General features: G+C 40.0%; 1 protein-coding gene across 6 annotated transcripts in view; it reads right to left on the bottom strand.

Moving 5' to 3' along the window:
- LOC128760036 (ephrin type-B receptor 2) overlaps nt 1-25,382 on the bottom strand; it is a 128,329-nt gene that overhangs the window by 87,563 nt on the left and 15,384 nt on the right. For all 6 annotated transcript variants that reach the window (XM_053866948.1, XM_053866951.1, XM_053866947.1 and 3 more), the window contains exon 2: nt 213-292. In XM_053866948.1, the coding sequence (XP_053722923.1) occupies nt 213-292 (80 nt within the window). The remainder of the gene's footprint in view (nt 1-212; nt 293-25,382) is intronic.

Genomic DNA, 25,382 nt, shown 5'->3' with positions numbered 1-25,382 from the left:
ATAAAAACATTTGCCGGAATAACTTCTGAACGCGTCTGAATAATCAGTTAATTTCTTATTTTTAATGAACCAACCCCTTAAGAACTTCTTTTAACTTGAACTGAATGTACTTCTTGTAAAAAAAAGATGTGGGACAGACAAGTTGAAAAAAAAACCCAAAACCTAAAGCATCAGCATTTCTAAAACAGGAAGTGAAAAGGCACGTGACTTACGCTGTTCTCGCTGGTACCAGACACAGGGAAGACTGTCCAGCCCAATTCTGCTGTGGCGGTGGTGGAGTCCATAAGTGTTTCTGTGAAAATAAATAAGACAAGTCAGTAGTCAGCCTCAAGTAATAATCCATCTCTGCAAATCTTTGTAATTGCTAACTTGCAGCAAAAGAGTCCATCATTAACCAAAAAAAAAGTACTTTCATGTCAGGATTTCAGATTAACGTTTTACATATTCAGGAAGTCTCTTTATTGTAGATGATTCATCCTCCATTTCACCCCCCTCTTGAAAGTGGCTATTCAACAATTTCAACTCAATTTTTCTGGAACAAATGAATCGCAAAGTGCTTTCAAATATTTGGCTTTGTTGTGGAACCAACAAAGTAATATAATAATCTCCCCACTACAGATGAGAGGTCAGAGCGGACGATGTGGATTAACCAGCACAAAGAAACACCTCCTTTAATTGGGGTCAAAAAGAACGTACATCCTGACCCTCTGTCACAAGGTCCTCAGGGGCATTCCTCCAGCTTGACCCAGCTGTCCGTCATACTCTCCTTTAACGATTCGTATCATCACCTTCTGTCCCTCTGTGCTCATGACATCATGTTCTCTCTCCAATTCTGGCCTGTGTTCCTACAGAGTGCCACTCTAATGAATTTCTGTGGGCGATTACAGCCGTTTCCGCCCTGTGCAGCGATGCTGTGCTACAGCAGATGAAGATGGCATTCATCAGGTTCAAAGCGTCAGCTGCAACCTTCGGAATATCACAGAGGGATTTGGAATCCCCCAAACGTGTACAGCGACCAAGCTAAGCTTAGTCAACAAATGGCAACTGTGGCCTGAAAGAGTGCGGCTGTGGCTTGTCATTAATTCTGTGCCACGACTCAATTAATATGAGCGGGCCCAAACTGCTATTCCCTTTCAACTTCAAGTGAAGTCACAATGAAACATGTTTACTAAATATAGATTTTTATAACCGCAACAGGATCATTTCACCGTATCTCTTTTTGAGACTGTAATGTGCTAGTTGTGGACCCTCCCCTATCCACTGGGGTCCTTGAGGGGGTTAGGCGTGACTTCAGCATTGAACCACAAGAAGTGAAATGTTTATTTTATTACCATCCATTGAGGGTGGTTTCAAGTTTGGGAAAGTTTTAAACAAACAGAGAGAGTGCTGCAATAACAGTGGTTTCACACTTCTTTAGTTTGTACTGATGGACAGACTGCTTTGGAGATTCGTCCAGAAGGAGCAATGTGGGGGCAGAGCGGAGGAGACAAAGTTTGATAGCTGAAGTCTGTGGCAATGGTCATGTGGAACAAACGTGCAGTGGGGAAACACCAAGAGTGCATTTGCTGGGCATCAGAAATGTGTACAGGCTATCAACTAACAGTTGAGTGACATACTCCAAACAGAAAGGGACACATCTTCACTTGAGGGCAATGCTTGGTCTCTGTTTCTGGGGTGAGCAAACCATGGACTTCTCACTGACAACCACAGTCCTTGTGATGAGACAGCCAAAGGCAACTGTCAGGTGAAGTCCAATGAACATTAAACAAACAAACGAAAGAGAAAACCTTGGCAAGAGAATGTCCAAGTCTGAGTTGGACTTAGATTTGACATAACTCTAGCAAATGACAGCAATTCCACAGATCATAAATACATCTTCAGTTAACCACTGCTTAGTCCTGTTTAGGGTTGGTAGGCGTGGGGGAGCCTATCCCAGTGGTCACTGGGCAAGAGGCAGGAACACACCCTGGACGGGTCGCCAGTCCATCACAGGACACACACACCATGCGCACATCTCCAACTCCAACAATGTGGATGCCACATTGGAGTAATGGGTCTGCCTTTATATCCCACAATACTGAATCAACAGGTTCCTCACGTTGTTCCCTTTTCTGGCACCTTCTTCAGACACCGAGCAAAATCTTGGAGGGCATAATATGAGAATTCAGACCCCATTGGTTATCAGGAGCCCCAATCGTATAATTAGGCAGATGAGACTGCAATTGAGCAGCCATTGATAACCTTGTGAGTGACTCTGAGCTGTATGGGTGTTAGGCGGTGAAATGGTAATTATCCCCCATAATGATAATGATAATTAGTGGAGGAGCACTGAGAATAATGAACCCCCTCTGTGGTGGTGTCAAGAGTGTTGTGGCGGAACTGGGAGTAAATTTCCCACAGCAGCGTTAACACAGATTGGAAGAAACCCAACTCTCTTCACCAAACACCGCTTGCCCTCATTTCTCCTTGTTTTCACCAACTCCTCGTCTTCATGCTGAATACGCCACTTTTCAGTGTCTTCCTTCACCCATTTCTCTTCAGACACACCACAGATATTTTTTTCATGCTCTGTCTCCCTCCTGTTATCAAGTGGCACACATGCCGGACAAGTAGTAGCTCACACTGAAAGACAGATCACTCCTCTTCTTCTCGCTGTCTACACTTCAGTTCTGGCAGACTCCCCGATTCATTACCTCCCGCGGGGCAGAGCAGTGTATACCTCACCGCTGTCAGACGCCGTTTCCTACTCAGCCGGAACTTCCAGCTGTGGTGGAGCACGGCCGCTCAGCAAGACGGAGTGGCCATTAATCAGGAAGAGAAAAAAGGTGCAGAAGACCTCGCACGACTTCAACGAATGGGCTTTTGTTTCCAATCTATCTCAAATGCTGCCCCTCTCTCGACAGGCAAAATTTCCCAAGAGAAAATTTCCAGCAAAAACCACCTCTCTGCGCCTAGGACTCCTGTAACCCTCCAAAATGAAAATAATAAAGTTCTACCAGTTACGAATGTGCTTCTTGAAAGATTTTTTATTTTTTTACTTCTAGAGACTTGTGTAACACAAATGGTAGTCCAGTTTCAGATTTTTTTGCCTTTTGCATGAACAAACTTTACAGGGATTTTAGGGAAATAAAAAATACATTTTTAATGTAAACTACACAGCATTTGGCATGTTTAAAATATCCATTTATTTTACTGGAAAAATTGGATTTACTCATTAGGATTGGAAACTAGGACGGATTTATCCACTTAACACATTTCACATTTCAGCCTAATCAGTTGCAATGATCTCCTCTTTGGCAGATCATCAACATATTCACATGTTCACCATCTAATATTGTCACATCACCAACCCCTAATTATTATGTACTTTTCAATATGCGAATGACGATAAATCAGATGAGAAGTAATTTAGATTTTGGTTTTTCTTCCATATAATGGCATTTGGAAAGACAGTGACAAGACAAAATCCTGAAGGAATCATTTAATGTGCAGCAGTGTTTTCCGCCCCAATAGTAATGTTTGTTGCAGACTTCCAGATGACGAATTGCTGCCTCTTTATCCTCCTGAGCAATAGCTGTTATCTTTTGTTCAGACTGTGTGTCAGAGCAAAGCACAGAAGTGTTTAACTGTTAATGCCTGGAGGAAAATTGTCTCAGCGACATCTACACAAAACAGCTTTCCAAAAACATAAATGACATAACACACTTTCTAAAAATATATATACTTGTCAACAGTAATACAGACAAGAATAAAAGGCTTTTAATTTTTTTTTTTTTTTGCACCAAGTTCCAGACTGTTTTTAGGTCTATGAATATTCAATGAGAACTGGGAGTCCTGACCAGCGACGAAAGTGCTCTAACACTTCCTGAGACTAAGGAGTTCAACGCTGATCTGAGAGAGCGCTCTTCACTGAGAAGCTGTCTAAAGTGACAGTGGGCGAGAGGAGGGGGGTGGCAGAGCTCTACAACAACACTCTTCTTCTCTAACAGGGGTCAACCCTGCATCTCAGTGTTCTAAAAAAAGACGACAGCATTTTAAATGAACGACACTGAGCAGAGCAGGTCATAGTGCAGGCTTTTTAGCAACAGCCACTGCAAGCATGAAAAATCTGAGCAAATTTATTCAACAATTCTTTGATTTCCATGTCAATACATACTTTAAACTAAGCAGCGTAATTGATGAATGACCACAGCTGGTGATGCGACTCACAGTAAGATACCATGAAACTTATGTGCTTCTCACTCAGAACTCAACTGCCACAATTGCATTCTTCCTGCTTTAAGCTCATGTATAAATATAACGTTAAACGGCTGACGCTAGATATTTCTCCGCTCTCCCAGCAAGGAGAATCTCATTTGACAAATTGGATTGCTAGACATTGCATCACCATTTTTGAAATGTGATGCATAAAATTACCAAGACATGCTTTTTTATCTAAAGTCACGAATCAAAGAGAAAACAGCAATTTCCACTTTATTTTTGGGGCCTGTGGTTTAATGGGGGTATTTTGAAGATAGCATTGACCTCTAACACAGCATGAAGCAGCTTGAGGACACGGCTTTTTTTATCTTTCTCTTGAGCGCAAACTAAGACTTTGCTCTCTCTGGAACAAACCCTGCATTCAATCGAACATCGACATGAACCACATATGGTGCCTTGTATCGCTGTGATAATGTCAACTCGCAGGGCAAACTAGCAGTCAAATGCCAGCCGAGAGAGAGAGACATGCTGTGCTAAGTTCAGTTAAACTATTGTTCAAGGTCACATGCACATTTAGTTGCATTTCACACACCTTAAAAATGTTAAGCTTTATGCAGTAAGAATGTGGACCACTGCACAGTTGGCAAGTAACTTGAGGAAGCCGTTCATCGTGATAAAAAACAGAACCCTATATGGTGGACCCAGCACGAAAATCTACCCAGATTAAGGGGCAGCGGAGTGATATGCCCTCGAGGCAATTCAATGCGAGTGTAGGAAAGTGATTCATAGCTCTAATGATGGACAGAGCTACTGTATGGTCTGTCGAAAAGAATAACAGTCTGATTCTTCCGTCGAGGGAAGACGAGCAGGGAGCCTCTAGTTCCGAGCAACTGAGCTAAACTTATCTGTCAGCACAAGCTGGGCCCATTAATGTGCAGCCAAGCTCCCACCGCTGTCATATAACAGCATTTCCTTCTGTGTTAAATGGACTCTTAATCCTACATTTATAGTGACCATTTGGCTCAGATTCAAAACTAAAACACGCTTTCTTTGTCCCTGATGGTAAAACGAGGTTAGCACCTGGTAACTATAGAATCAGAAATGGTTTCGCTGTGGTTCCAATACAGTTTTGGATTTGTATGTAGTAAAGGGAGTAAGCTCCAAATGCCTCACATCATCAAGGACTCATTGCGGTGTGTTTTGCACGCAAAGAAAATATCAGTTGGGGAGGATTGTGTAGTTGATTTTGGCATAAGGCAAGGAAAACTGAAGTACAGTGCCACACACATAACTAACTGAAGCCCAGAAGGTAAAACGCTCAGGAGGCACTGCTGACAGAATGACACGGCACAGTGTTCCCAGGAGTCTCAAACAGGATGTCGGACAGTAAGCCCGTCATAGTCGATTTGTGTTATCAGCAAGTGTAACACCAACTTGTCAGCCGGGGTCAAAATTATAAGACTGAAAATATTTAAACGTAAGAATGATCGCTTGAATGAGTAGTTGCTCATATTCCCAGACAATCGATGAGGTATTGACCAATAAATGTTTTGGTTTGAACATCAACAACAGTCTTGATAACAGGAGGGTATATTCTGCTTGTAAATACAAGTATAATAAAGTATAATACTAATAAGGTCGAACAAAAAGAAGTAGAAATAGCACAGAATACTTTTTCATTTTGAAGTTTAAGTTTCTAAATGTAAAAATTTTCAAATACAATTATTATTTTACTCAGTACATACCTGATTATACCTCATATACAAGCCCTATTGAGCTCCCGGCACAAGATTCATCATTCAAAATCATACAAGCATTATCTCCCACTCTATTTCAGGACAAACAAGTCATTGAGATTAATAATTTCTCCTTAGTTCCACTTTGATTAAACAACCTCATTGACATAAGCATCTTTGTGTATCTAAACCCGGAGATGTTTTTGCCATTAGCTGCAACTGTAATAGCATCATTACAGTAAGCCACGCCATTAGAAAGTCGTTGGACCATAGTGACACCTTATTTCACGGCAGACGGACATCAATCTGGCCAATAAATTCAGAATGGACACTTGGGCAATCATGAGCAGCGTGAAGGAAGCCTGGCTAAATATGCAAGTCTGAAGGATTTATAAGTGCAGTTTCCATATTTCTTGAAATCCCTGACAACCGACGGATACCTGCTCAACCCATCAGTAACTATAAAAGTGTTGCTGTGGAAATATTTGAGAAAACAAGGCTCACTGTGTAGAGTGAAGCTGTGTGTGATTAAAAAAGAGAGGGGAGAAAAGCTGTATACAATATTTACCTATTCCTTCATTCACGGCTGATGAACATGAAAAGCCGTGTCAATCCACCACTGAGGTGGAACTACCTGCACCCACATTAGACACTGATGTGCAAATTACTTCTCATCGGTGAGACAGCTTCAGTAATGCCTAGGGTAATTGACTTGATGGAAATGATCATTACATTCTGCCCGTACAGGTACCGCCTTTTTATAAACGCGTGGTATATGCTGAAATGGCTGCTAGGTCTGCAGCACCAACGGGACAGACACAAAACCCTCTAACACTAAATGAATATTTTATTATTTGTTTTTTAAGAATGTATGACAAGAATGAGCCCATGAAGTCTATGTTCTTTAGGTTCCACATGTAGACAAAACATTACATGCATGTTGCTGACTTAACAATCCAAATTGATCACAGGCACATCGAAAACATGACATGACTGATGTGCCACAGACGACACACCCTTAGAAGACCGTTTGAGAAGAAGCACATGGAGGGATTTCCACTCTGGCAATTCCTGAGGTTTGGACCAGACTAAGGAGGTCAGTGAGACCAAGTCATTAATGTAGTCAATCAATCTTTCAATCTGATTTTTATCTCCGGACAGTATGACATTCTTTACATGATTAACATTCAGAATCTATGCAACATTATTGCTGCAAATCTCTCAAAAAAGTGCTTGATCATACTGAATACAAATAAAACATAGAACTAATGTCCTGAAATGGCACTGATGCTGCTTATATTCATTGTACTTACCACCTTTATTTCTCACTAACCTCCTTATTTCACATATTTTATTGTATTTTCAGTAATATTAGTATTTAGTTTTAACAAGTCAATACATTTTTCTTGATGCTGTCAGAAACACTTTATTTTTGAGCTTTGAACAATAATACAATCTTCTATTCTATCACAGGAACTTAAGCCCTATATTTTCTTATATATATTAGATATGAGCAACAGTCCCTTTTTTCTCCTCAGATGTTAATTTAATAATCTTAATGTATTCAATTTACATTTTATTGAGGCCATTTCTTTATATTAGTCAGACTAGTATTTCACAGAATGCCTGAACCAGAGTGCGTGATTTATGACCATTTGCCTTTCATCCTCTTAATGATCTCTTACAAAACTGCAATGAATTCCAGAGCACAGAGCCTGATTCCTTATCATATTAGCAGTGCTGATGGAGTTGAACTGCTGACCCTCTGAAAGTCGGCAACAAACAAGGCCAAATCCGGTAATCATCAACGACAGCATGCAAAACATCCTGCAGCTCACCCGGCGTACCTTGCACAATAATGCAATTGTGTGAAGGGTGCTTTGTATTACTGCTTTGTATCACCCTTACTCAGGTGAAGACGAGGAGAATGAGTCTGCAGCCATAGTGTCTATTTAAAGTTGTATCTTCTTCTATAAGCCTATGTCTGAAATAAATAAATGGTTCTCAAGCACTAAGCGAAAGAGGAGCGGTATTTTAATGTTAAGGTTTTTTGTTTCCATCCCTGCATTTCATCATGCAGATACAGGGGTTGGACAAAATAATGGAAACACCTCAAAGCTAAAAATAGCTTTAAGGTGTTCCCATTATTTTGTCCAACCCCTGTATGTGTATAGTGTTTCTCAAAGTTCATGTCTACGTGACTCTTGTTGAGAAGACGAACACTTAGTTCTACTACTACTGTTTTCATGCCTTAATTCTTAGATGTTATTATGACTAAATTCAATGAAATTCAAAGTGGCAGAAATACACAAAACGGAAAACAAATATTCAGTAAGTCAAGTACCTTTTGTACAAGAGCATTTTCTGACACACAGAAAAAACAGTAGCCAGTTTATTCATTTTCCCTTCCTTCCCACTATTGTGTCTTGTTTTCTGGGACAAAAACAAGGAGGGAGATAACGTATTCAAAGACCTTTCTTTTTAATGATAAATGCAGCTCATCTGGAGCTGTAAATGTTTAACAATATCTGAATGAATAAATGAGTAGCTGCACCTTCCAGCAAAAGTGCAACTCTTTGCCTTCGTCTAAGTTAGGAAATCAGGCATCAGAACAAGGGAAGAGGGATTTTAAACATTAATGTACACTACATAAAAAAAATAAAAAAACAGAACGGAATGCAGCCAATAACGAAGCGACAGAAAAACAATGAGCTGAGTTCTGACATTCAGTGAATTGTTGACAATGAAAACACTAGTTTTTAATCATCAAAATGCACAATGTGGGTCCTGCGAGCAACAGCCTTCAGTTATTACAATGTTTCTTTCAGGATTTTTCTGTGCAGAGCAGAGAAAACATCCACGTTGATGTCCACCTCCATGATGCGTTATGTGTTGTCTGCTTGTTTCAATGTGTCTACTTTGTTTAAATATGTTTGATCATACAAGATTTACCTTTAAAAAGACATATTATTTCTGAAGGCGTGCAGTTCTCCACACTCGTTTAAAATTGACGTGTTTGAGACACAAACAACAAGCTGATAGAACAACTCATAATAAAAATAGACTCGACAATATTGAGTGAGATGCTGAAATATGACAACTAATGCATTTATAGCAGCATCAGTGGGGACGTGAGAAAAAGATGGACCCACTCAGTGCTCTTCTGGTTTAAGTTGAACACACCAAACTTACTTCACAAATATTATTGCACATGTAGATGTTTTGTATGAAGTCGGTTTAGAACAGAGCCTGGTACTCAAGTACAGATAGTGGCAAAATTCAGAAAGCAGCGAATGTGGTCAAACAATTTATTTGAAAGGGGGCTTTAGTTTTAAGCCGTCTAAGAAACAATGAGGAACACACGATGCCCTTTGTGTGTGCACAAACTTGTATAGCTATATCTGTGGAAACACACATCCTTGTGGGGAACCTTTTGCCATCGCAGTTAAGCACGTGTGTGTGAGCGAGTGCATGTGAGAGAAAACCCGAATGACCCATGCGCACTGTGCAGCCAAATTTCTACTGTAAGTGACTTCTGACGTCTCAGTAATGGAATTAACTTTAGTCAGCGTCTTGATGATTGTGGCTGAATAAGTGGCAGGATAGAAGCCAGTTCATTTCATCCCTCAGTGCAGCAACGTTGTACTGCATCGCATAGAATGGGACAATATGAATTTGCAGTTATGATGACTCCTTGTGATTGACTAACAATGGGACAACTATCTCCTGTTCAATCCAGATCAACTGTTTGGTTGTCAATGTATTATAATATTCAGCTGCATTGTATTTGCAGCACTGGTAACAAAGTGGGGAAGCTCAAGAAAATACTAAAAATAATACAGAAATGTAAAATTAAATTCACTCAATCAGGACTTTCAGCGCTATTCAGGTGCTATTGACAATTAACTGAAAACAACAGACAATGATGGAACAACACTGCAAGCAGCTGAGGACGATAATGTTAAACAAAAGTGTAAACAACTACAGATAAATGCATCACTTGCATTGATAACGCTGCCATTGCAAGTGTGTAATGCCCTTGCTGAGGTAGGTTTGAGTAATGCTGCAGTGTTGGCCGGTCTGAGTTACATAGTTTTTTTTCCTCTCTGTGGGAATGGAAAAATGCTGGGGGAGCAGAAGAACGAACAGCAAGATGATTTCCCCATGAACTTCCCTCATCCTCGAAAGTATTGGTCTTCAAGATTAGGGATTTTCTCACACCATATTCTGCAGCTTATGTTTGCAATGGTGCTGAATTGGACAGGGATTGAAGATGTGTAGTCATAAGCAGAAGTGAAACGAGAGTCCTGCAAGAGTCCAAATAAACTCAGTTTCTGTTGGAGATTTGAGGCTTTTATAATTATACTGCTGCATCTGACGCTTTACAGAAAACACTGAATGGTGGAGCACAACTTTGCAAGTCTCACTTTTATGGAGACAAATGGTTCTCAAGAGTGTGGTGATTGTTCAGACACACATCTTATCCAGCCATCACCGAACAGTTTTTGGTAGCTTAATAATTTTATTTTACTATACAGATAGAAAGATTTTATTGTTATTGATTGAGAAAATGTACTACTGAATCGGGGAAAATTTTGGAGGGAAGATCTAAGAAAATGAAAAGAAGATTAAAAATTTCTTGAAATATGAGGTCACATTTGAAGATAAAGATCACAGGAAAATTGTAAATAAGTAAAAGTTCTCACACCTTTCATTGTTCCATGTATATAATTTTTATTCTAATCTTGAAGCGCTACCATTTGACAACAAGTGAAAATAAACTTGTGTACCACAAAGTCAATGTATTGTTTACTGCAAACAAAAACCCAGTTTCCCCTGTGCAGAGATCCAGTAGTTTGTAACTGTCCATTTGTGGTATTGTCATCTAAGAATTACAGGACAGCATTGGGCTGAAGTGTAGTCCTGTTGCACAGAAATCACCAGCGCTGAGGGTTATAAACGTGGTCAATTGAGCCCAGATGAAACAACCATGTGCTGCTTCAATAGTGCCCAGCTTCCGCAGAGTGACATATTTACAAGGAAAACAGGATAGGAGGGTGGGATAGAACGCTTGAAGAAATTTGATATGACTGTTAAGGAGTGCGCACTGCTGTGTCCATCAGGGACCATGTAGCCGTTCAAGCAGATCACTATAAAACGCTTTGTGCTTAATGTGAAGCTGTCACAGTTACTACTTTGCCCAAAGTGAATGAATTACATTCAGTAATCTCTTCACCAAACAAGATTTTGATGGGCGCTTCTGTCCCATCATCTGTCATTCTTATTCACCTGTGCAGTGATGAACAAACAGTAGTGATTATAGTGTATCATCATTTTATAGTGTTTTTATGTGTTTGTGATCACACCTTTATTCAATACCATTCAAAAAAAAAATATTTAATAAAAGAAGGTAAGGTGTCAGAGATTCTGTGCTTTGCTTCAGGCTTGTTTTGGCCAGGAGAAGATTTGGCAACACTTCAGACAAGAGTTTTCACACAGATTTTGACTCCTCGTGGGATGTATAGCTGCAACCCCGCACTGATGCAATTGTGGAAATACAGTAAATTGTGTGAGCAATCTATCTTTGACCGTTTCCTTCGATTCACACAATTGGCCTTCTTGTTCAGTTTGGACATCTTATTTACAGTGAATAAATCTTCCAACACCACCCTTAAATAATCCAAGTGTGTAAAAAGCAATGACAGCTGGGTTAGGAAATTCACGGCAGCAGAATAAAACAGCATAGTTAAACTTGATTCTGTGTTATCAGCTGAGCAGAGGGAGGCTGGGTGTCTGTGTAATAATGTGTGTTATAGGGGGTCTTTATGTGTGTTTTACGACGCCTGTAGTCATGCAGGAGTGGTAAAATAGGAGTAATGATTTATTTGCACTTAGTTTTACGCCAGCAGACCCCATGTTTGGCATCCTCTAATTTATTCCTCTGTTATCTTCCTGGCTCACCTCAGCTGTTCCAACCTTTTCCAGCAGTCCCTCATTGCTGGCCCAAACAATATTTGGAATGAGCAAATTTTCTCTTTAACTCTTGAGCCTACGACTTCAGGAGGAGGCAAGCACACCTCCTAACAGCCATGAGTGTTTATCAGTCATCACTACCATCTGACCCCAACTCGCTTATCCCGATGGGGACCATACATTTCACGGTGGAGGATCACACAGGAGGCAGAGCTCAACGGTGGAATCCAGGTCTGTGATCAACCTTTTTCCCCCATGATGTTACGGGAGAGTTATGGGTTCATGACCCACAACAGGTCCATAAAAAAGAGAAGGGAGGCAGTGGATCGCTAGGGCTTGACCTTCCCGCACCACTGTTGGGACCTTTTAATCACAGACACACACAGACGGCTAAGCCTAAGGCAGTAACCCAAATATCACTGGCAACGCAGGCTTCCCAGAAACCCCTGCAATCAGCATCCTGTGAAACAGCATGACAAATACACCAGTGATCCATGAAGAAATCTTTGGCCAGAAACTTATCACATAAGCATAAATTGAGTGCTAATGGTTCCATTGTGGTTAAAAAAAAGGGAATTGGAATTCCAGAGAAATTGTTGTTCTGTACATGGTAACATTATTTTATACTACAGTGCTGGACTACATTTAACAGCAAAGACAAGAGACACAGTGGCAATAAAGAGAGAGACGCAGTGCCATTAAAATTGTACTGCGCTGGTGCTTTCTTAAGGGTCTAAAACAATGTCATCAAATACAATTGTACACAATCATGCATGCCATTACAGAAACTGTGTAATTCGCACTCAAAGTAATGGCACTTTAGGCACTCTCCTTTTACTTGTTGTGTTTGGTTAAAATACAACACCAAGCCAAACCCCTGTCTTTCAAAGAACACAATGTTTTATTGGGCATAGAATTAAAATATAACCACCCATGATGTGACTAAACTGTCTCAAATCACTGACTGCTCAAAACACTAATAGATCTCACAATTCACAGAATATATTGTTACAGTTAGACTTCAAGACATGAGTCTATATTCAAGCGTCAAAACATCAACTTGTTGTTCTTCAAAGGCTATGCTTTAAGCTTTAAGCGTTAAGCTAAGCGTTTTTTGGAATCACTCATTTAATCTTAAAGTGTTGAGCAACTGTGAGTGAAGCAGTTGATAGAACCAGACATCCATAAAGATAAACATTCACACTACGACCTGGTGAGTAAACTAGCGACTGGCTCTGGTGATGTTTGTGGTTCCTTTGGAATGCGAGGTCCGTCTATAATCCAAAACATTGAGCTGCATGCCCTGTTTGTTTTGTAGCCATTACAGCCACTTAGTTTGACAGAGCACTTTATCTCCGTTATCACTTCACCGGCTTAAACCCACAAGTGTCCTCAGTGTCTGTTTGACCATGGGTTTAGTTGCTATCATGATGTTTGCTTCTGACACAGATCAAAGACAGATTGCCTTTCAGCCAGTGGCTGTAAAAGAAAAAGGAACCATAAACGCTCTTCTATTTATGCTTTCTTTCAGGGCAGAGACCAGTGGCATCTTCCAGCGCCAGCGGTCACCTCTGACCGGAGACAACTGCAGGAGGACATCAAGAGATAGTGGGTTGTAATGATAACACGCCAAGATTTGCCTGGCGCGGCTCAAAGTCATGCTGACACCTTGTGAGCATACCTTTGCAGCCCACTGTTGCTATGGAAACAGGTCAGCAGGGTGCTGAGCTGTGATGGGCGGCTTGTCATTAACAGTAAAGAATGGCTCCATTCTATTGAAAATAAGGTACAAGTCATCAGGGAAGGTAGGTGTGTCATAAAGCTGGTTATCAGACAGAAAAGGAACACATTCATGGGGGGTTATGAGCCCGTACAGCAACCCTTTAAAATGGCATTGAACTTGAAATGAAATTGTGTAAAATATATTAAAAATGTGATCATTTTAGTGTTGAGCTGTGTGACAAAATCCCTTTTTTTTGACTGCATCACTATCTTAAAGATATTTTCAAGACTAATTCTGTTCAGTGCAAAGAAATTCGGTACGTAAAACAGTAATAATATATCCATCTAAGTAGTTGCAGTTTGCGCGAAGAACAAATGCAACATAGGCAGCTACAAATAAACACAAAACTTACTAATAGTCTTTTTAAACAGGATTTAATCAGTATCATTGTATTTGTAAGAAAAAAAACCCAAAACATCTTTGCTGCATAACATGCTGTCGTTATGCTACATTTAACATCAACACTATTCAACAGTGAAGGTGTGTGGTGAAGTTAGAGCATCGTGTTTAAGAACAATTCCAAGTGGCACTTTTGTCTAACTGGTTCGCTCCTACTGTGAGGTGACGATGATGTCACATACGATGAGAGAGAGAAAACCGTTTCCTCCACTAATGAGTCAGTCCATCATCATAAGATGTAACCTACAAAATCCATATCACATCCTGACCTGGAAAGATTATCTACGTTATACTCTTTCATGATCTATTACTGTCATATCGCACCCGTAGATATACTGATCATGAATCAGATGGCTGTTTGCTTACATCATGAAATTCGTCTTACTACGTAAGCTTAAGAAATCTAAACGTAATTGCATTACTAAATAAATAACATTATATTGTGATGCACCTTGCCAGGGTTCCACTGCAATGAGTGACACATTTTGACATGTATTTGTACATATTACTCATAAAGAGGTTTCTCTTCCGAAGCCAAAACAAAGAAAAGTCTTCAGATTATTGGTGTCCATGCAGTTATGAACTACACAAGAGCCCTTGAAGGAAGCTTTGTGTGCGGGATACCCTTTGAACATTTTTATGGGTTCCAACCAAGTCTCATTATAGACAGGCATCAACAGGTGGTTAAGAGTAACACAAATCAAAACACAAAGTCGCAATGACAACATCCCCATGGGAGGATAATGCAATCTGAGGATGTCGTAAAAGAATGCGTAGAGATGTGGGAGCTCGGAGGACGGGATAGATGCTTAAAATAAGAGAAATCGCACAGGATTAGGGAACTGGAGGCACAGAGGCACTGGTTCACAGACACGGTGAATGCTCGGCATGCTAATCAAGGACCGTATGTGGCGGCCGGCAGGGTGAGAAGAGGGGGATTCACAGGCAGTCATTTGCCAGCATTCAGCTTCCATCAATATCAGGAGCGATTAATGAGGGGCTGTAGGGGGGAGCGGCCATGACCAGGTGTCAGAGGAGGCTCAGATTGGGAATAAAGAGGGCACATGCAGTGATCCGCAAGAAATTCCAGCTGAGCAACAAAAAGAATAGAGGGGGAGCTGGTTATCCTTCTCTGAAAGTTATATCCACTAGAGAGAAACCTCTCTCCTTTAACTATTTATAAGACAAACAAATGTAACCCACATAGGGTAAAATATGGGGATACAATGAAGAAGAAAGTTGAGTCTGCATGAGGCCCTTTGACATTAAGTGTGGCAGCTTAAAGGCTAAAATCATGCCCCGGCTTTGAATGCAGCTCCTCCCCGGGAGAAAAAAGATCCTGGTATAGATGACATTGGGTCGTGTTCTTCTACTATTCGAGGATTTGAGGATGTGTTTTACCGTTGGTCGCGCCTGTTGTGTGTGTGGGTGGTCATGCCTGTGTGTGTGCTTCCAAAGATCTCCGGGTGGGGTCTATATAGGTGTGTGCATGACTTAGTGTGTGTGCATGGCTTTTAAAACATGTGCACTGAATAAGGGTCTGTGATTGAGAGAACTGAGAGCCCAGCAGAGTAGAGATTTGGGGGGACCCACCTCCTTCCACTCCTTCCGCTCATGATTCGCCAGGTCATGTGACAACTGGTTCTCACAGGGCCACTGGGCAGTTGGAAACAAGAGGGCAGCGTGTTAGGGCCGCATGCCTGTTTCATTGTTTGTGCAGGGTGCCTCACTGGTGAATGCAGACGAATCAATCCTGAAACCTCAGCATCAAGCGAACACACTGGATAGGACAGAGGGAGCGCTATGTCTGGGAGCTGAGTCCGCAGCAGAATTGACCATCACCTCCTAATTTATCCTTTTTTTGCCTACACAATTGTCTTTTCATAGTGTGTGTAGAAAAAGATTATCCAAAACTCTTTTCTGAAAGCGTGTGCTCAAGAAGAAAATGAAACAATAACAAAATGTATTCCGATATATATACCATAGGTAAAGTAAAAATTATCACGTAATTTCTCTGCAATTGTTTCCAGGGTTTACATGTAAACAAGCTTTAATGAGAGTCGCCACGGCTCCAGAAAAATTGTCTTTTGAAGTTTCATGTGATCAAACGTATTGAAACAAAGTGGAAACATCGAAACAAACTGATAGCAACGAATCATCAGACAGTCGCGCAGTCTAGTCGGGCATTTGAAGAGATAGATGGCTGCTGATAGGAGAGAGATTTACTTCTCATGATTAAAAACTATTGGTTTTTATTGTCACCAATTCAGTAAGTGCCAAAAAACGTTTCCCTCTGTTGTATCTCTATTGCTGTGTTCTGTTTTTGTTTTTTTTTTGTAGGTGAAGGAAGGAATACTGCTCCACCACAGTTTCAGAAAATTGATGTGAATTTGCACAGTGCGGATACAATTCTCCATATCTGGTTTTGAGATACTACGTTGCTACATGTCACCTAGATGGATGAAAAATATTGAGATAATTTTTTCAACCCATATTGACTATCCTTACTACGGTAGCTATATTTAACTTTCTGTTGTAAGTAGTAATTCTAATTTCAATTTGAATGTGATAATGGCTTGTTTGAGTATATATCTCCCCCGTCCACAAATATGTGGCCTATTTGTTGATGAATTTACTGTACCACCTTCTTATAATGATCTGCAAACAGAATGAGGTAGATCACATTAGTTATAAGTTGTAAGCAATTAAATTCAGACTTCAAACAGACCTTCATTACTGAATTCAAATTGATGAAGCAGCCACAGCTCTTTCAAACATCAACTGTGAACTTTGGATTTACATCTCAGATGCTGATAACTGGCAATGAAAATAAACAGGACTTAATATTGAATCATCAGCTTTTACCAGTTAGGTTATTATACAAGATTAAAAAGCCTACCGCAACGCAGCATGCAGCTGAATTACTATGAAATTGCCAGATAACCGGAATCCATGAATCAATTTCCTGCTCTCTACATTGTAATGAGGTAACAGCTGTCAGGGAGTAATGTCTCTCATTTTCTCCCCAATCCGTGCAGTCATCGGGGACCTCATGCCAAGCCTAAACAGATAGAAAGGCTGCATCTTCGACCAAATTGTCTTGATGAATGAAGCATGTACACTGCGGTTTAAACTCCATTTCAAAAGCCGCAGAATAATCTAAAACCTTTGCTTGAAGACATACTCACACAGTCGAATCCAATGACAACATATTTTCAGTCTCCGCAAACTATGCATATCGCAAATTAAGAACAGATAGCCCTTTGAGTCCCCAGGGTGAAGCCCGGCTTTTGGGAGTGGGTGGTTATCGTGAGGTCATCATCAACCATCAGCTAAATGAAACAAAATAAATACAGGGATTCTGGCATTACTCTTTGGGAAATTCATGCCACCACAGCTGTGAGAAAACCACAGGACACAAAGGTCTCCTTGAGTTCCAGACAGCTCAGTCAGTCCCTGGGGTGGGACTGGGCCTGGTGAGGACAGTGTTTGGGGAGGGTGTTTCTGACAAGTCTTCTGGGGGCTCTGGGTGCCTCCCTGACCCGGTGCAGTGTTAAGACCTTTATTGCATAACCAGTCCCATCAGACAAAGGCTAAGAGGTTAATTGAACCGCAGTGCTGTGCCTTCCTCTGTGTAATTTACTGTGATTAATGCATGCAGGTTACTGTCAGAGCCATTTGCTAATTGTCCAAAGCGCTACATAATTAACCACATCTGTGAGAATGAGTCTGACTGTACCGACCTGAAGCAGACTTTTGTGGAGAACTCCCTAGCCTTTGACACAAAGTGTTTGTTGACTTGCTTCTACTTTTCTATTGCACTAAATTAAAACACTATCCAAGGCAACAGGCTTAAAACTAAGGTCTTAGCTGTCAAACATCTCTGTGTGGACACGTACAATGGACGTATAACTAATCTGTCATTGGTCTTTAAAGTGTTATTCGGCAACCTAACAGATTTCAGACAAAACACAATATAGTTAGAGGTGCATTGACAGCAGGCTACAATCAGTCAAGTCATCCATATTACTCTTCTGAGAGACACCACAGTCTTTTGCTTATTTCCATTAAAGCGTATGACTGGCCAAATTCCATTGACAACATGCTGCCACAGCTTATCACCGTGCGAGGGTGTGGGTGTGCATTCATTTTCGAATGTAGCCTCGCTGCTGGAGTGTGTCTCTGCATACATTGAATATATTTTGCCAGCCCAGTGTTGTGACCTTGTGTCGCCGGGTGTGTGACTGTGTGTACACAGCGCTCAGCATGCGTGGCTTACTCAATGTCTCTCTCTTTGATGATGGGTGTACATACATTTTAATCTTGGATTACTTTGCCGGTTCAGACGATCGTCCTCCATTAGTCTGCCACTCGGTGACAGTCATTACAAAAGCCAGGAGCTGAGTAAGAAAATCATTACTGTAGGCTTTGTCCTATTTTGATTTGCATTGAGCGCACAGCGTGAACAAGTGCCATATCATCAAAGCAGAGTGAGACATAACCTCATGTGGCACTTCTGTTGAGGCTGGAGCAGGGACCAAATGAGTGGACACACAATGAAAACACATTTTAAGGACGGAAATAAAATTGAATTGAATCTTATTAAGTCTATAAGAGGAAAATATGGTTTTTCATGAGAAAACAGGTGGTAATATGAAATTCTCAATGAAACCATTGCAATTTTAATTTCCAATACACAGGATTATAGCCAAAGGATTATCATTATTATGTTTTAATGTTGTACTGAAAATATTTTATTGCATACAAATGTGCAAATAGTTGTAAAACAAAACCTTCAGTATAAATATATGATATTTAATAATGACAAAAGAATAAATAAATAAAACAAGAATGTGATGTTTACTAAGGATTTATGTAATAAATGTGCTATAACAGAGAGCCGTCGCAAAGCGCAACTCAACAAAACAATTGCAGAATACAGTTCTAATGTCTGTCTTTATGTTCCTTTGTCACATTGCGCAGCCATGACCATTTAAGGTGTGAATTTGCAGGCATTAACGTGGTTGACAATGTTAAGCACAAGTGGAGCAGAATGGGGGTAGGTCAGTGACATGTCTGAGTCAGACACCGGAGTGCTGTTAGGTTATGTTTTATGTGAAACCTCTGTAAACTGTCGACATGCAAAAGTAGGTTTGAAATCTACTCGGTCCCAAAACGTTGAGCCGTGTTAACACATGTATCACCAACAATCATCGTAGTTTAATGGAGGCAGGCAACAATTTGATTATATTTTTCCAAATGTAGACCTGTGGCAAAAACAATGAGCTATTTAGCATGAAAAGTAAAATAACACGGTTGATCTGAACAGACCAAAATGAAAATCTCACATGACAGCTTTAGTTCTCACAGTCTGAACTGCAACATTAATTCTACTTGGGTTTAATATCTCAATATCTAAATGAAATAATGTCTACTCACGTAATCAAGTGTCAGTTCATTTTAATGTATGTTTTATTGCTTGGCATTTCAGGAAATAAATGCTGTATTATGAGAAGTGGATCAGCATCTTTTCAGGTTTCTTTTGACTGACATTGTAAACACTGTAAACCCCAGGGTTTTCAATTAAACACCAAGGATCCCCATTTGAATTTAGTAAGCTTCCCAATGTCAAGTTTAAACACCAGACTCCGATTTTTCCCTGGGCATTGTTAAGAACTAATTACAGCAAAGTCAAACTTGAATACGATTGTTATTTATGAGGGTGAATTAATTTTCATGGAGTAGTTTGTTACTTTGAAATGCACACTGACCTTGATACAGGAACACAACACTAATACATTCACACCGCCGGCAGACTTTATGCAAACGAACATAAACAGAATACTTGACCAGGTTTGGAACTTCCCAAGGTCATTCGGAGTTTTACTAACTTTGTGATTTATAAGTACTTTGTTACAAGTAGTAGACTAAAGGCTGCCCTTTTGAGTGGTTAAAAGATCAGCATCCACAATACCATAATTAAACAGTCTAATATGCATGCTGTTGATTTATATCTGCTGGCAAACTCATCACGATCATACCTCTGTGTAACAGAGGTCCATATGCAGTTTGAATAAATTAACAACAAGCAAATGTTCACACTTCCTGCAATGCATTATGCATTTTTTTTCTCCTTATTATTCGGACAAAGGCAATCAAAATGCAAAAATGTTTGACCATTCGACAGGCATTCTCCCTCAGTATAAACTTCTTGGTGGAACCTTTGTCCATTTAATACCTCCACGTCTTTCAGGACTGAGGCCCCCCTTTTTTGACCCTGCTTCGCCATCCCAGACAAGCCATAGTTCTCATTATACACGGCTTCCACTCTAGTTCCCAAGATTAGGCAAATGAGCTCCAAAGCAGAGTCTATAGACTTTGGCCGCCCAAAGCTCCCACCACGTTATTCCACCAACTTTAAGAAAAAACCTTTTTTTTTTTTTTTTTTTTTTGACGTAACTTGTGGAGAACTCATGTTTTAATTGCACTAAATGCATACTCTTGCTTTACATGTGACTTTTCTCACGTGGACATAGCTCTGCAGCAAGCTCTGCTTAAGGGTCACCTCATGTTACCACATGATTTTACTGTTGATGACTTTATTATCTGATTGATCAATTGAAGAGCTGAGCATGTGTGTCAGTGAAAGTGCAGTCAGAGATGTTCCACAGCTAAACTCTTGAAAGAGGCAGTACATTTCAACCAATTCACTTTCTGCCCCTTTTCAATGACAATTATTTCAAAAGATTGTGAACTTTACTTAACCAAGAGCCCCAAGATTGCACTACATAACTTCAGCAATAAACATAAAGCCAAATTTAATCTTCTCTGGTCAGCAATATTTTATGACCGGTTTTATATTTACAGTGATGCCCGCAGAAAACTTCCCATTTTCGATTTACTCGCTGAGCTGAAATACTACATTAGCCAGGAAAGTCCAATCTTCCCTTATCAGATAATGGAATCATATTCTGGAATCCCATATCCCAGATTGGGCTTAGTTCCAGGGCTGTGTATTTGCTTCCTCTGACTGCATGACACACTGAGACTGACACAACATTGAGGCTTCAAGTGACGTGAATCAGATTATTTCGTTTTTATTCCGCAGCAAACCAGGTCAAGCAGAAGTCTTCAGCTTCTCAGGCCTTCTAGCTACAATAAAAAAAGATTACCCACCTAACAATTAAGAGTTAAAGGACAACCTTTAACATAAAGATTACAGGCATTAAATGAGACAATATTTCCCAACCATCCGGAAGGTTGGATTTGAAATCCAGAAAAAAAGACAAATATCAACAGATATATTTGTCAGAATCAGCAAGGAATGTAAAGTGACATATGTAAATGTTAAGTGTGAATAACTGCGGGAATATGGCGTCCGTAGTGACCAAGGCTCTGGTGCCGGTACACGGTTGAGACGCTGCAAATTTATCATATTCAGCAAAAATACTAAATTCAAAATATAAAATAATTTCACAGAAATATGATGAGACTACGATTGGAGCATTACGCAGGCACTAATTAAAAATTTAGGGCGTCCGTCTGAAAAAGAAATGGCTGTTCGTCTGAAAGAGAAATGGGCGTCCAATTTTTCATGTTTTGCACTTCAGGGTGTCCACAGGATGCCCAGACGCCCCCCTAGCTAAAAGCCTGATTTCCACTGAAACAATCACTACGATGAAAATTGAACACCTCCCCAATAAAAATAAGCACGCTGTGTACTCGCAGTATTGTACTCGCATGTTACACACTGTTCCCAATTCACATAGACGGACATGACAAAACCATAACTGTCGATGTGCTCTCCAGTTCCAGACTAACCTCTGGGAAGTTTAGTCACTAAACAGTAGGGTTTTCAAGTCAGAATGCAAACACATTTAATGCGATGAAAGTTCATTTATCAAGAATATTGTCTGCAGATTGGCAAAATGTATCTTGATATATATTGTCCATCCCTAGTGCTGGGGCATAACATGGGATAAAGAAAAAAGAACGCAGCAGAGGATGATTTTAACTTATACACTAGCACATCCAGTCCAGAATATGAGTTCAACACCGATTCCAACTTTCCTGGTTTGCTCTCTTTTTATACACCTGCTGCTGGCAGAAATCAATTCAGCGTGTTTGTTATCTCTCTGTTGGTTCACAGAGTAAAAACACTCACAAAACAAAATGAACCAGGGCCATCAGGGACTCAAAAAAGTCTTGAGGCTTACATGAAATAACTTTTATGTCTTCCGTCCTGCACTTTTCTTCACCTTCCTCTACACATGGAGTCAGGTTATTCCTCACCCTGAGCGCGCTCACTTCTTAAAGTTGCAGACAATTTATTTTGCAGCATGAGAATAAAAGTGTAAAATAAATAAGCAAGCAAATAAAAGAAACCAGCGGCTTGTGGCACTATTCAATGTTATGACTCCTAATGCCCATGCTCTGTCCGTGTTTCTATTGTGATTCCATTTGCCCAGACTGAGATATGGCTTTTCTTAAATCCACATTAGTGGTATTTAGTTCAGACGGATGCTGGTGCATTAACCAAGTTTTCATAGAAGTGTGAATCCTGTGCAGCCAAGCCAAGATAATAACAATTCATCATGTACGGCAATTGGTCTGATCTGAGCTGGAGGAGAGCCAAAACAGCACTTCCAAGAGCAAAGAAGACACCTTTGCCTTTTGCCAGCCATAAATCCCTGACTGGAGATAAACGCTTTCATTCTGTAGATACCAGCTGTTACAGCAAGCAGCATGTAAAGCACATGAGGGATCATTCCGGAGAGGCAAGGTACTCAACTAATGTTCGTTTTAGATGAAGTCAATATCTGGCTTGGTGTGGCAGGTCAGGGGTTCGAGAGGCACTGCAAAAAAGCTACTGAATGACTGAAACTAGCTATCATTTTGGAACTATTAGTAGGACTTTGATCTGAAAACATCAGAAATATCTAAATGTAATGCACAGCAGAAATTCATCCGACAAGTCGAGCAATGTTTAACCGACAGACTTAATTATTGACATGCATTACACTGATCTTTCTCATCAGCTCTATTACATTGATGCAAAAAATAGGCCACTTTTGCAGTATTCAATGTTATTTGGCAAGTCTCATCCTGTTTTCACCAATGACACAGAATCTCCTGTTATTTGCAAACTAGTTTGTTCATATGCAAAACATTGTTTTCAGGATTTTTTTTTTTCATAGTGGCTGACTAGTGCAAGTATGTGACTCATCAGTGCAACCCTTCTGCTTCCACCTTTGGGTTTCCAAACTGCAAAAGACGAACAAAAGCACGAAGAGTGAGGGGAAAAAACAATGTTCTTGTCTGTTTATTTCTGACTGAGGTGGTATTTTTAGTATATAGACAGAACTCAAGAGCTTTTCTGATCAAGTCAGCTTTAATAGACGAAAAATGTGGGCTTAAGCTTCATTAGTGACAAAAACTTTTAAGGAGGCAAATGCAATTTTAGTTAGTCCACCTTATCATGAACTGCATGTCTAAAACTGACAGATAACCATTTCCTATTAAGTGGATGAAATGGTTTTAAATTGGTCTAAATGGGTGCAAACTAACTAAGACTCTATAAAATGTAATATTAATGTATTTTTTATGCATGTATAAGACCTTGTCAGATGAGACAACAAAATTTGCACAATATATTATTTCACAACATATGTATAATAATATACGTTTCTTGTCATTCATCACACTGCTGAGACGGAGCTCAAATGTAGGAGGTTTGTAATCTACTTCTCTCATGAGCTCATGAAAAATGACTAAAAAATCTTGGAATGTGAAATCACAGCTTACAACATCACAACAACAGAAAAATCTTTGCGTTCCAGCACCAAGTGCCCGGTCAGCTTGAAACGATATCTCCTGTCTCCACTGTTCTCAAAGCTTAAATTAATAATTGTTTTAATATTCATGATTATGATATGAATCAAAATAAACACGATTATCATTTTTGCCATAATTGTTCAGTCCTAGAAGACAGACCGTCCTTCATAAAGCTGGCCAAAGCGCTCAACACAATGTTGGTCACAATGTGTCTCAGGTTTTATGAGTCAAATACAAAAAGCTAATTTTGACAAGAAAGAGAGGAGGAAAAAAAGAACACTTTGACATTCAACAACTAAATGAAACTAAAGGCCAAGTTTGTCTTGGCTGTTTTACAATGAAAAACCAACTTTAGAAAGTTATCTTGGTAATAAGCTAACCACCACCACCACCACCACAATTCTGTTCTCATTTATTAATTTAGAACATGCTGAGCTCTATTGTAAAAAAAAAATCATGGAAAAGGTGGTATGGGCCCTTTTTCACCAAATATAGATGATTTCAAGCTTTATGGTCCCATTTAGTCACCATACATTTTAATTACTTTTAAGACTTAAGCGTCAAGCATCTTTTCAAATTTGAAAACAGAGAGGAAAAGTCAGGAATATGCTTTCTATTCTTTTGTCATGGCAGTATCAATGTCAGGTAGGTTTGTAACTCTAATTGACAGATGTTTCATGAAAACAATGTCTGCTCACGTATAAAATATGAACCGCAAATGGCTAGTTTTTCCTGAAACAAAGTATGAGACATGTTTTTTTTTTCCCAACAATGTTGTTCCATCTTTTGAGGTGTTTGTTTGCCTGCAATCAACAGTCATAGCGATACAGCCAAAATCACCATTTGTCTAGCTGAGAGGCTTGTTGACTAGCTATCTAGGACAACAAGTCTCTTGAGTGTTGCCGCTGCTGAAGGACACTCTTATCCCTGAATGAGTCAGCAGAATGAACCCTCAAAACACAAGAGATTCTTCAGGGGCCACAGATAACACACCTGCTCTGTTCTCTACATTTCTTTCAGAGGATCATACATGTGCTGGAGTACTGTTCCAAGTAGTGCATGATGTGAGGCAATGTTTTGGCAAAGCAGCCCAAATCGCCTGACCAAGAGCTTGTCATCATGAGAACAGCTCTGCCCTGCTCTGAAAAACATGGGCACGGATCCCTGTTCAAACCAAAGCAGACAAGTCACTTACTATATGACAAAATGGAACAAAGAAAAACGCAGAGCGATGAGGAGGACTTGCAAGTCAATTTGCTTCTGAGCTACTGCCAACAGGGATAAATGGGAAATACTAAAACATTTCTTGGGTTAAACCAAAGAACCGCCTCCTAAAATGGTGTCCAGCGGAAAGTACTGATTAAGAGCTAAATCACTATGTACGTAGGAAAAGATTAAACATACCACATAGTCTGAGATCAAAAATGTGTCAACCAATTTTGAAAAAGGCTAAAACC

Source organism: Synchiropus splendidus, chromosome 6, assembly GCF_027744825.2.
Source record: "Synchiropus splendidus isolate RoL2022-P1 chromosome 6, RoL_Sspl_1.0, whole genome shotgun sequence".
NCBI classification, from domain to species: Eukaryota; Metazoa; Chordata; class Actinopteri; order Syngnathiformes; family Callionymidae; genus Synchiropus; species Synchiropus splendidus.
Note: the sequence above shows the minus strand (reverse complement) of the source record. Positions and strands in the feature narration are given on the sequence as shown.